At 39.5% G+C, this 13,293-nt stretch overlaps 1 protein-coding gene and 1 long non-coding RNA gene across 3 annotated transcripts; one reads left to right on the plus strand and one right to left on the minus strand.

The window, feature by feature from the left end:
* Positions 1–1,859: 1,859 nt before the first annotated feature.
* Positions 1,860–5,810, minus strand: LOC115689871 (uncharacterized). Its single transcript, XM_030616055.2, has 4 exons — positions 5,338–5,810; positions 4,999–5,192; positions 3,508–3,829; positions 1,860–2,684 (listed from the first exon to the last, which is right to left on the minus strand). The coding sequence occupies exons 1-4, from the start codon at positions 5,428–5,430 to the stop codon at positions 2,628–2,630; spliced, it is 666 nt and encodes a 221-aa protein (XP_030471915.1). The 5' UTR covers positions 5,431–5,810; the 3' UTR covers positions 1,860–2,627.
* A 4,294-nt stretch (positions 5,811–10,104) lies between these two features.
* On the plus strand, positions 10,105–12,634 carry LOC130137571 (uncharacterized). 2 transcript variants are annotated; one of them, XR_008815981.1, is made up of 2 exons: positions 10,105–11,018; positions 11,227–12,634. It is a non-coding gene; the product is annotated as an uncharacterized LOC130137571 (long non-coding RNA). The 2 variants fall into 2 exon arrangements; XR_008815982.1 differs by having other exon boundaries at positions 11,232–12,634.
* The last annotated feature ends 659 nt before the right edge of the window (positions 12,635–13,293 follow it).

Below are 13,293 nucleotides of genomic sequence, written 5' to 3' on the forward strand. Positions count from 1 at the left end.
ATAAGTGTATAATATGGAATTACTAGTTCCAGCTTCCATTTTATGATGAAGGCTTTTATTTTGCTAATGTTTTTATATTTTTCGTGTATCTAAATATAAGTTGTGGTCAGTGGATTATAACAGAAAATTATAGTAATTAAATGTGATAATTCACTGCAATTGTTCAATTAATAATACAGGTATAACCTAGGTAGACCCTGGAACTTGTGACATGGTAAATTCTAGATTCCATGATAGACACTAGTCAAGGTAGGTTCCAGGTCCAAGTTCCAAATGGAATCTACACGGAACCTTCTGAAACTTGGAACCGCTCAACCCTATTTAACACTATAATAGTGAAAAATTTCGTCCCTTTTGTTGGTATTAAAGTAAAGGGGAAAGATTATATTTTTTTTGTTAAAATTTGATATATTATTTAAATTTTAAAAAAATTATATGGGAATCTATTTAATAACGTTTGTGTTGTTAAAAGTTTCGAGTGTTTCAATTTTATAAAAAAGAAGACGTTAAAGTGTTTGTGTGTCGCAGGATTTTGATTAAGCAAAAACTAAAAGTGGAGAGGTTCCTTATATAAGAAGCCGGAGTAAATTTAAATCGTAGTGATTTTACTTAATAATAGATATCCTTTTCGTGATATCAATGACATTTTCTTTTATTAAATGATTTCTAGATATTTGCTATGAGTGTATGACACTCGAAAATATGCTCTGTATGCTGTGTACATTAGACAACAAAAGGAGACATTTCTCCGAAGCAATTTATTGATCATTTCCCACTAAAACTCTATCGGGTGGCCTAGAATATAAGAAAAGTTAAATTGAGAAATGTTAACTACGAGCAACAAATAAATTCGAAGCATGTAATCGTGCAAAGAAATCTAGAAATCTATAGAGGATGTTAAGATGCACATGCGAATTGTGTTAAGGAAAAAAAAATTCTCACATTGAAGAAATGGTGGGGTGTGGAGAAATTAATATATCCCAATTGGCTAATAACTTACTTATTTCACGTTTGTATTATTTGGCAATGGTTTTGCTAAAATGTATAGAAGAAAATCATGGGCATTTTCGGCAACTGCCTTTGGAATTTTGACCTGAATGACAGATAAGAGCAAGGCAGGCAGGTGCCAAACGCAGCACAAATGATTCTCTCTTTTGTTGTTGGCTTCAATAAGAGTGAATCATTTCCGTCCAACAAGGAATGTTTGGACATCTTTTTCAAGCCTCCTGATCGTAGATAATTATGGAGGGGATTCGTGATTTCCGGCATAATCATCATATGTTAAGACACAATTCCCACCATGCTGAAAGGTAAAGTGAGCCCACGCAAATTTTGACAGCGACGCGAGGAATGTTGATTTTGCATCCTTAGCTGCTCTCCAATAAAGGATGTGCAGCTCTTGACGATGATGTACTAATATACAATAATCACTTCGGGAGTAGTTTTGCCTGCACAGTGGTCCATAAGCCTGGTCATTCAACTTCGCGAGACACAAGACTCTGTCCATATACATGATCGACTCGCTCCATCATGGACCTGTCGACATAAGTATTGGCCCATTGCGTGCCAACCACGATAACCCAGCTAATGGAGAATTCGGTGGGCCGTGATGTGATCTATTCACTTGCTGTAAGGCTCGTATAAGCTTTGTTTTCTGCTCATGCTGATGGAGAAATATCTACTTGAAGATTCGACAAGGTTTGGTGGAAGCTGCGATTTTGGACTCATGTTATTCAAACAACCAAACTTAGAATTATGTGCTGGTACTAGGCTTTTGAGAATCCTGCAACTTCCACCAGCATTAACTTCTTAGATAACATCAAGACAATCAATCGAGCTTGTTCAAGAGCGAATTCGTGTCCATCAAGCAACGATGGCCGAAACAACCATTCATAATTGAGCTTAGTACTTCCACATCCAAGGAAACTATGTCAGACTCGTGAAGGGGGAGAAGAAAGCTTCTCATCGTCCAAATTTTAACCCACAACCTCGGAAACTGTAGTCGCATTTCAAAGTCGGGACACATTACTGAACAACGACTCAAGAACTAAGTAGCATCTTTTGCTGGCCCGCATGAAAGAAATTATTAAACTGGAGAAACTAATTTACCATGAAATTTTCGAGGTACATCTCAAGCCTGTATATTCTTCCTCACAGTTCTAGAAAAATAGAAAGAATTATATGAACATGAAGCTACAACCAATCTGTTTCAGGGACATCAAAGGTCATATTGAAGATGAGAAGTTACCAGACATGTAACAGCGAAGGCATCTCAACTTCCAAGAAGTGCAGCCAATGAGAACAAAAAGTATAGTGCGCAATCTATCCGAGTGTAACGAGTAAGCTTCTGAGGCGTTCTGTTTCTGTACTTGATTTCCGGCTCAACATAAACTCTGGAGCTGCTCTTGCTCCAAAAGCAAATTCGTTGTGACCCCCAAAATTTCAGGATAGAAATCCACGTTGAATCATCTTAAGTTGGAATTCTATCCTCCATTAGGGAAAGAATTTGGCTACAAATTGGTGCTTACATGAAGGCCACGCTTTTGCACAGTGTGACTGCACTGAATGAGCCCAGAGAATCTCAAGATATTTGGGGATTGACAGTTGATAAATGAACTCTCAGCATGTTACGTCTTGGTTAATGAGCTAATATCATTCTGGGGCTTGTTGGTTAAACTTTCAACCTGTAAAACAATCTTCATTCACAAAATACTCGAACAATATGTACATTTCAAAGAACCGAAACTCAAAATAAAACAATCAGGGCTGAGCAACAATAATTTCCATCCTTCAAATGGGTAAACAGCTATAAGAGATTACAACAAGAGGAATACCATGTTCACAAAGATTACACACACGCAGGCATGCACATGCGCACCCACACACAGTTAAAACATGGCCTCAGGCTGCCAATGCAGGTGGTTGACATATGGCAAAACACCAGTTATTAAGACAATTCCACAAAAAATCCACAACATTTTAAATCTATGAAATGAAGTAACAGCATCACATTGAGCATACTGATCACTCCCCAACCATAACTATGAAAAATCCATAAAGAGAGAGTTCAGTGACCACAGATATGCAAGACATGATTTACAGAGGGCATCTTACCGTTTCTGCTCCATTAGCAACAGTGCCAATCACCAAATCTAATAAATATCCCCAATATTGTCGGTAGAAAAAGCCCCTTTACAAAAAAAAAAGTGCACAAACCTTGATGATCAAGCACAACATGTCATCAAGAATTGCAGATTAAGAGCTTTCCAGTAGACAGAAGATACAACGTTGAGATTTCTAAGCATAAACAATTTTCCAAGCAGACAAAATATTTCTCTTGGAAAGCGAGAAGTCAGCAATAATTTCAACTTCATGCACAAACAGGCATTTTCGATCCAGATGAAATGCAGCAGACATCTCACATAAAAGCATCCAAGCAGAGAGAAAGAGAGAGTACGCATGTGATAGAGATAAACAAACAACAAAGTTTGTCAAAAAACACTTCACCCCATTTGAGAATCCATTGTCTCGCCTATCTTCAAAAAGAGATGAAAAATAAGCAGGATCATAAATGGAGCCTCCTAAGACATCGTCAGAATCTGAGGATCGTCCAACTGCTGCAGGAGTCACAGGACTTAGAAAGCTATTTCTCAAATCAAAATCTGGTTCTTGAGAAGCTGTGGTTTCCGAAGATGAAACTCCTAGCCTGTAAATCTGGATCCATATGAATGAGGATGATAGCCTCACAGAAAACCCAACAATTTGCATCGCCAGGGTAAGCCTCACTGAAAAGATTACAAACACGCCATAACTTTCAGATGAGATGTTCCTGCAAAAAAAGGGGGAAAAAGTTCATGTCTGGGAGCCAATTGAATAAAAAGAAAATTTCACAAAGACATGAAGAATATCCAGTTCCACTAGATACAGAGTTGTGCATAAACACACTGTCCTGGCAATTGCTACTCAAACAATGTCAAATATGAAGGTGTCTAACATTGACAGAAATGGGAAAAAATAATCCAGTCCATAATCTTCAGCAACCTATCAGCATAAGCTATAAAACTGACTTCATCTGACTTTACCTGCGTGTCACCAATCAGAGTCTTTAACTTCCACTTTTGCTAAGAGAAAGGGAAAGCAGAATAGGGAGTGAGAAGAGCTTAAGATGAATGATATCTTTAGGCATTTTGAGCATCGAAAAGGACACTATTAACATGTTAGTCAAAACAGATGCAAATGCAAAGGATGTGTACACCATTGCTCTAAAGCAATGTGGATGAGAAGCACGACAAGTAACTTCCACTTGAGTAAATAATGGACAATCTTGAACATATATTGTTAAACTTCCTCCTGTTTCAGTAAAGATGTATGTCGGCATTTTCAGAAGTTAGCCCATCTCAGATGGCACTAATAAGAAGGTTCCAGTCATGTCAAGAACACATTGAGACCCCAGTCAGGAAGCATAAGTAAGTTTCTTGGGCAGGAGTCTACTACAAGTAAGATCTACCATTGTCATATGGAATAATTTCGTAGACCATAAGTTCACAGACAATTCATTCCGGGTGCAGGGAAATATAAGAGCCTTGGAAAATTGTATGTTGCAACAGCTACAAATTAAGCGTGTAACAGTTTACACACTGTTACCAAGAGATACATATTAAGCAACAGCTACCAAGCACAAATTAGTCTGTAACAGTTTACAGAGAAAACTCCTACCTCTGTAACATACTATGTTGCCATATAACCAAGTCGAACCGTCTCAGAGATTATTAGTAAACAAATCAGCAATATCTCAAAAAGACATGAAAATTAATCTGCTCATTTGCTGATGGAATTCATTATACCCTTAAAGCGAAAATTCAACTAAGAAGTAGAACGAGTGCACCAAAATTCCATTAAGGCAAGGAATTCGACCATTTTGACCACTGTAACCATTTATTATCCTAAATGGATGAATTTCATGCGAACAAACCAATTTAAGTCATCGTCCGCGCTCACCATATATCGTGAGTGAAGAGGATGAACCAGAAGACATCAAGGAGGATGGCGCAGAAGAGAAGCACGGCGTAGGTCCGACCCAGACTCTGGCTGCTGCTCTCGATCGCCACAAGCGCGAAGAGCGCGATCCCCAAATTTATGAGCAGCACCCCATTATACAATGCTCCCAGAGATCCGATCAGCGCGCAAGCAATCTACGAAAGAAACACGCAAAGGCAAAAAATTTAAAAAAAAAAAATCAACAAACAAGAACACTTACAAGCGACGGCGAGCACCATCAGAAAAAAAAGGAAGCGATTGAAGATCACACAAACCCTAGGAAGGACCAAGGGGGTTCACCTGGATGTAGATGAGAATGACGGCCAAGCTCTGAAGCCTGTCGTAATCACGAAGCCACTGCTGCACTCGAGCTCCCGAGGAGCAGCAACGCATCGTATGCTCCGCCAACGAAATTCGCCCTCGGACTTCAACGCGGCCGCGACCGGTTCCTCACGCGGGGGCGCATGCAAATCCCGGACGCTCCTCCTCCCGTGGAGAGGGATCGGAGGTTCCGGGCGGCGGAGGGGGAGCGGCGAGGGAACGGACCGATCGGAGAACGGCGACGCGCTGCGACGGCGCGACTGGGACGCACGGGAGAGAGGCTCAGCATGGACGAGGAAGTGAAGGGGACAGCGATTCGGAGCAATGCAGACAGAGCAATATAAGGAGCGTCGACATGTCAGTGTGTTCAACTGACGCTGCGAATCTCCCGGGGGTGGCTCTCGAACGAGGAAGACGATTGGTCTGGTTTTTCTCTTCCTTTTTTAGCGTTGCGGTTCGGAACAACCAACGTTTTGTATTTATTCCGCGTATTTTTTCGATTTATTAGCACCTTTAATCTTAAAAATAAGGGAAAAAGTCATTAAAAAAACTCCAAACTGCACTTAATGTGACGCACTTTTTTATGATATTAAAAACACCATATTGTTACAACACATTTAACCTAAATTTTTTCTTGACACATAAAAAAATCTCACATTTATACCTATGTAACATATTTACCTTCTGTTTCCGAAAAAAAAAAAGTTTCATTAGATAATTTTTCAGTTAAAATAACGTCATTTTTTGTTAACATTGTTTTCTTTCTAGCATTCATATAGGAAGAGTTTTAACGGTTTACATTGACAGAATTTTGATGGAGAGTAAATGTATCACACAGATACAAGTTTATGATTTTAAGTGTCACGGAAATTTTTTTTAAGGATAAATGTGTCATAGTAGGTATAGTTTAGGGGTTTTTTATGATATTTTTCCTAAAATAATAGCTACTTTATGGAACGGGGCACATTGTAATTAGTGTCTATTTTGACGGGAAAATGAGAACAAAAATAAATAATGGATCCTTCTGATGATAAATCAAATTACTTTGCTAGAAATCTTCTCCAACAATGGAAATATATATTACTACGGTATGCCATGATGTGATAAAAAGGTCTGATTGAATTTGTTACAAAAGAGAAGAGATTTATAGACTATTTGATAATTACCTCGAATGAATTTATTGGCCACTTCGCAATTAATTCAATTATGGTAAAATAAGGGTGTTTTAAACATAACTTTATGATTCGCGTGGGATTTTTCTTTTTCTTTTTTGCAGTTAATTGTTTTTCTTTAGACCAAATTGAACGGCTCCGCCTCGCACCCGCTTTTCAACTTTACATATAATCCCCCCCTACGGTATGAAACGGCGACGGTGAGGTTCTCGTCGACCGCCCGGGGTGTGTAAGGCAAAGCGAACACAAATTACGCCATCATCGCCGTAATTAGAGTAAATGCTAAATTGAAGTTACACACTTCCTCAATCCTGCGGTGGTTCGCGCTTCGGAACAGACCAACGACGCATCCGCAACCTTAAAAAAAAACATTTAGTGAACTTTAATGAATGACCCAAGTAAAATAAGATTTTTTCTTTTTTTTATAAATGATAATAATAATTATCTATTATTTTTTTGCTTTTCGGAAAAGGGAAATAATGGGGGTGAGCTGGACGTGTAGTAGAAAAAGAAAAGGGGGAGGAGTCCCACGTGACGTTCATGAAGAGGCCTGCCCCGATTGGGTTGACCATTAGGTACATCATCACGGTCACCGGGTGGGGCCCCGGTGGCGGTCTTACCCTTCTCGCGGTCGCCCAATGAGGGATGACCACGTGGACGCAACTCGCGCTTTTTGTCCGAGAAAGTCTGCTCGTTGACACGAAACGTTTGAAGGTCTTAAACTACGTAAACATCGGACCGTCCAATCGAGCATAACGTACTTGTATTTTTCTGAAAGTTTTCAAAGGCCCACTTGTCAGCTTCGAGGGGGCGCAGGTTGTCCCGAGCAGTTCTGAATACGAAGGCCCTTCGGTTTTGAATTTTGCAAGCCCAGCTCAAAAAGCCCATGCCCGCGTCATGTGAATGTTTCGAACCACTTTCGCATTTCAGACTTTTTCTTTTGATGACATTGGGGCACCGACGTAGAGACCAAGCTACCTGAAGGCCCGAGGAAAAACCTGCTGGTCCCATAGACCGGTTAAGTCCGGGCGTTTGGTTGGGGAAGTGGTCCCGACCCAAAGTAGTTTGCGTGCGGTTAGTAAGATTTAAACGAGTGGCCTCTGTCTTTTGAGTTGGAAATCGTCGAATTACAAAAAAAACTCAACTTGATGGACTTAGTTCTCCACGTGTCGGTGTCGCATGATGAAAAATTGATATGCACGCAATCATTCCTATTGGTTCGGAGGAGCTAGGAGGATGATGTGCAAGGTCCTAAACTTACTCTATTTGATAAGGAAATCATATATTGAAGAGGCAGAACTTATATGATCATCGTGCCACTTCCATGAACTTCACAGGCATTTTGATTGAATTGTTGGTTTATCTACCACATCATCCACCCAAACAATGTTTTTTGTACCTAGATTGGCCTTGTTTGGATCGATCTATAAGCCAGTAGGCAGTTTTTGGGATTTTTGTTTTGGTGATCATATGAACATTCAGGTGCCTATTTCGATCATCTCTCTATTTGTCTTGTGCATCATTTGGGGTGTGGCAATTCCCTGCTTGTTTATGTGGTTTGTGGCGACAAGAGAGCTCGAACTTGTGACCTTGAATTGGAAGGTCCAAGTGCCTTACCAGTCAGTAGTAACTCAGCATTACCGACTTCCATCTTCTCAACTCCTTATAGACTGTATCCTTGGTATTGGCTTGCGCTAAATATCGCATTGTAATAAAATAAGCGATTTGGATTACCAGGACGACCAATTCTAGTTTCATCAAATGATTTACAATGGCAATTAAGATCCCTTGCTTGGAAAAAACCCTGAAGTCATTTTGTACTCGAACAGAAGCAAGAAGATGCTACATTCTTGGGATTCTAGGAGTGAACACGTTAAAAAAATGTAGAATGTTCTTGCTCCAATTGTTATTGTATTTAAAAAAGCAGACAGTCTCATGTGATATATTGCAGCTTATGTTAATACTGATATTGATTTCCCCTTTTCAATTTCTGCTGCATTTACAGTCATCTGCCATCACAGACGCCTTGTGACTGGGAGTAAATATATTGTCAAAGGAAAAAAACGAGAGGGATAAGGCAAAGGCCAAATCTTCTCTGCAAATATCAAGGCCACTTGCCACATGGCTCTCAGAGGCAATTTAATTCTCTGCTACAAGACAAACTTACTATCTTTTCACATGTTCGAGCGTGCACGCCTGCGCAACTGCACTCGCACGATACACAGGTGTATAGTACTCAGCGAGCGAGCGAGCGCGCGCTTGATCATCCATTGAAACAATGTTTGTTATCTTCGCTTATCAGACATCCTAAAAGACTGATCAACTTTCAAAGCTGCATAAACAAGTCAGAATCATACTTGGTCTTTTGGATTCGCTATTGGCTCGCCGACTATACAGTGTTTGCAATGATGGACTTAGGATAGGCTGGTTGTCTTCTCGGCAAGTTGCTGGCCCCTCCTGATCGTAAGGTGTGCCATGTAATTTTAATCTGCAATTCTGTATACTTTGATTAGTATACGGATTTTGTGTAAATTGTAGCTGTTTATTTCTCCTGCTTATCTAGTTAAGATTTGTCCCCCCTCCCGTCACTAGTCACAAGCAAAAATGTCGCCACCTACAAGTATGAAAACAATATTAGCTAGCTGCGAACAAAAATCCTCCCAATCGAAACCCTTACTAGGCGCTTCTTGTATGTTTTTTCATTCCCTTTAAAAGTATCGGTCTCCCGGAGTCTTTGCTCTCCCTATAACCTCATTTCAATCTCAACATGTATATTATATACATTGTATTCTAGATGCTCTCTTTCTCTCACTGATATGATACACGTCCATCTGCTTATCTCGAAACAATGCGCTCAAGACAGTGAGAGCAAGGACCCTTTTTCTATTCCTAATGTCAGTGGAAACAAGATTCGCTCCTGCTCCGTTATCTGTATTTGCCTCTCTCTCTGCTTTGCAAGAGTAGTTTTGAATAATCCCCCTATTTTTGTACACCGTTCATGTCACTTATAATTAACTTGCCCTTTGGAGGGCCTGTGGAGATACTGAAGAGTGTGCACGTGAACTACATTATTTCTGCACTTCCAGAAGACGACCCACAACCAGTACAACCATATCGCCATCGTAATGTCCTCCCCTTTTTGACTGTCCCTAGTAAATGCTAGACAGTGACCCCGAATTGACCCGAAACCTTATTATTTGTTCCTTGTTAGTATAATATTTATGTTAACTTATAGGTCACGGAAATGAGAAGTCATTATAGCTTAGTTTGGTTTTATTTAAGCTAAAATGGATGGTTGAGCATGCGGTCAAGCTAATGGACTTTCCTTTCTGAGATATGTAGCCGGATCTCTTTCTGCATGCATGTGGGTTTCCTTTTCAATTAATGACTCAGTATCATCAGCAAGCATCTTTATAGGTTTTATCAGTCATATCTTACAGTGTAAGGGGTGTGGCGAACTTCAAGAGAGGACTACAGAGAGAGAGAGAGAGAGAGAACCTTATCCCCTAACGTACCGACTGTATATATTAATGGATCTTTCTAGCAGCTGTCTTCTTCGAACCTCGATTCTAGATAATGCCTCCATTTTTTATTTTTTTGAGCTGATTTATTTAGTGAGGCAAACCGATGTCCTTTCAATGCTCCCCCTTTGCTTCTTCTAGCACAAGCTCCGGCTCTCCTCTTCTTTTTTATGCTATGATATGTTGTTGATTTGGGCTTTTATGTTTCGCAGCTTTAGGGTTTTTCTTGGGTGGCTCCATGTTTCCCTCTTATTTGTATCACATAAATATAAGATGATTAGTCTCTCTTTTATAAAAACAATTACTTTCGAGTAAAAGATATATCGTACTTTGAAAATTTCCTTTTTTCACACATACATCAATTTCAAACTTACTCTTCTATGTTTACAGTTGTGAATCCTCTGAAGTCCGAGTAGCTCCGTGATTCAGCCCTTATCCTTCAAGTCTTCATATAAAGACTCTTGTGTCCTCCCTTTTCTTTTCCAATGTTGACCCTCTATCCATAGCAAGAGAGAAAACCCTAGGTAGCATCATCCTTAATCAAACAAGAAAGAAAAGAAAGAAAGAAAAAAGAGGGGAAAAGGGGTTGTTTTCCCTTATATCTTTGGGCCTGTACTTGGAACCTTGATGAGCTTGTGGTTGCGGCTACGACTGAGATCTTCTGCTCTCATGGAGAGGAAAATGATGAGTCCCCTCTCTCTCTCTCTCTCTCATGTATGGCATTGCGTGTAGGTGTCGAAAGAATGTTGTGCAGCCAAGGATGACTTGCCGACTCTCTTTCTTCTCATTTACTTGGATTGGATCTCTCTCCGTGTATGTTGAATTAATGGAATTATGAAGTTGGCAAGTGGTCCTTGGCTACATACTTCTTTCTGCTCCACATGCCAGGCCATTGGTGATACTTACGGTCACAGATGAATCGCCGGCTTCGAGTTCCGATCCATATTTGCCCAAGATTGCTCGAGAGGTACGTTATCGTTGGATTCATTTCATGGTTCATTCATGTTGATTCTGAAAAGAGGACGTTCCATTATGCTACGGCTCGTTTTCTTAGCTCTCCCTTGCCCCTTGATGCACATGTTTGATCACAAGCTATTTTAGTTTCAAAGAAGATTTACCCTTATCAGTATATATGTACCTCTATTTGAAAATTCACTTTTGAAACTGCTTTCAAGATCAGTGTGATACGACCCAAAATCAGAATGAGGAAGAAAAAGATATCTTGATGTAAGTCGATTATTCCTTGCATCATTGGTGTTGCTGCATCTTGAGGCCGAGAAGATGTCCTGATCGCATCTCTCTCAAGCCATTGTCTAAGGGCTTCATACTCCTTGAGAAAGTAAGATACCAAGCATGAATCCCCTCTGATACTACTTGTTTGATAAAGGGATACCTTTTGTCTGAACTACAATGATACAAAAGCCACAAAAGTTGTCAATCTTGTTTGAGAATGAATGTGCTTATTGAGTTATCGAGAGGTATGTGGAGATCAATAGTTATGAATTGTTACCATTCCCTACGGCATTGCAATACATAGTTGGTGAAGAAGAAAGAATGAGATCATCTTCTCCCAATTCCCTCTCCGTCAATGTGTGTGTCTTATACATTAATTGTAGTGCTCACTTCTGATTAAGTATGCTTTTGGATCGCTTGCTGCAATCTCATCTGTGGCTAACTATAAATTTTCGTCCAAACTGTGTTTATTTACCGGTGACTCAAAAGGCTTGAGACATTGTATTTAAATTCTGAAGAAATATTTCATTCTTTTGTCAATCACCAGGTCAGGTCCTTTTTGTCTCTAGTTCTTGGTCAAGAACAGGTATTATTGCTAATTAGGGAACCTGGACTTAGTAGAGAATTGGGTTTACGAACATTTTGATCGTTGATGAGGAGAAAATGCAGCGTCCAATCATCTTCTTTCTCATCTATTGGCGTCGAATTGGTTTGGACACTGTGGAACTTTGTTGGAGTACTTGCTGTGTTATAAATAGTTTTGCTGATTTTGGGCCAAGAAGGAATTAGCCTATAACACGTTTCTAACTTAGTACACTATAGCTGATATAACTCAAGAAGGTCCCTTTTTGTTGGGATCTCTCGACAGCAAAGTAATTTTCAGGAGATCAAATCGTCCACAATGAAAAAGAGTTAATTGTCTTCAGAAATGTGTTGCAAGTATAGGGAAAAGGTGAGACTGGACTGCATCAGACGCGGACTGCATTGCTAGTTCAGATTTCATACTTCAAGAACTACTGTTGAGAATGATGTTTCCCCTACAATCACACGATTTATGGAATCGTGTGTTGTATCTCTCTGCCTGTGAAGTCTCTCCAGTTCATTTCTTGTGGGTCTGTGGTGCATGATCACGTTGTCTTCTCGCATTTTTCTTCTGCTTAGTCTCGGCTTATCACAGGAGCGATGATCGAGTAGGGTCCAAAACGCTTATGCGGCAACAGGTTTTAAGCCATCAATCTATTTATTTATGCTTTATACCGCATCTCTAGAACTATATGTTTTGTTAAGGTTTAACATTCGGGATTGACCCGTTTAATCAATAAAAAGGACTTTGATTAGTCTTATTATGATGAGTGTGACTTCATTTCGGAGGGAATCACCAAAGATTGCATTTGCTAGAAGCTTGGATTAAAGGAAAGAGAATTACTAGTTATAGTTGCCTACAAAACCTTTTGGGATAATGACACAAATGGTCATTGACCCAATATGCAATGTGGTTTATGAATTTTTAATTTGATCGTGGTGGTCCCTAAAATTTAACCTAATATTTAATGTTGTCCATAAACTTTTAATTTGTTCAATACGGTCTTTAAACTTTTAATATATATTCAGTGTAGTCCCTGAATTATATGAAAATATTCAGGGTAGTCATTTCATTCATTAAAAATCAGGGACAATAATGGAACATGCACCAAAAATCCATAGACCATATTGAACAAATTAAAAGTTCAGGGATCACATTGCATGTTTGACCAAAGTTCATGGACCATTTGTGTTATTTTCACAAACCTTTTCTTCTTTCGCAAGTCATGCATCATCGTGTGAATAGAAGATATGAATGTCGAACAAAATCAATAAGAGCAAATGATATATATATATGAAAGCTGATTTATGTCTCCATCCATTCTAAACTTTTCTTTGCGCCACGTTTCGGGCCATGATTCGTGAATTCGTTGTATGCTGTTCTTGCTTTGTCAAGTGAACGCCAAAAACGAAATATCTGCATAAGC

Source organism: Syzygium oleosum, unplaced genomic scaffold (genome assembly GCF_021117445.2).
Source record: "Syzygium oleosum isolate NSW1041296 unplaced genomic scaffold, Sole_v2.1 Sole_v2.03, whole genome shotgun sequence".
In the NCBI taxonomy this organism is placed as follows: Eukaryota; Viridiplantae; Streptophyta; class Magnoliopsida; order Myrtales; family Myrtaceae; genus Syzygium; species Syzygium oleosum.

Excerpts from the sequence above, each read along its gene's own strand:
- LOC115689871 (XM_030616055.2), bottom strand. The coding sequence starts at position 5,430 with ATGCGTTGCTGCTCCTCGGGAGCTCGAGTGCAGCAGTGGCTTCGTGAT. Across the intron at positions 5,193-5,337 it reads TCATTCTCATCTACATCCAG|ATTGCTTGCGCGCTGATCGG; the intron begins GTGAACCCCCTT and ends TTTCTTTCGTAG. Across the intron at positions 2,685-3,507 it reads ACAATGGATTCTCAAATGGG|GTTGAAAGTTTAACCAACAA; the intron begins GTGAAGTGTTTT and ends ATTGTTTTACAG.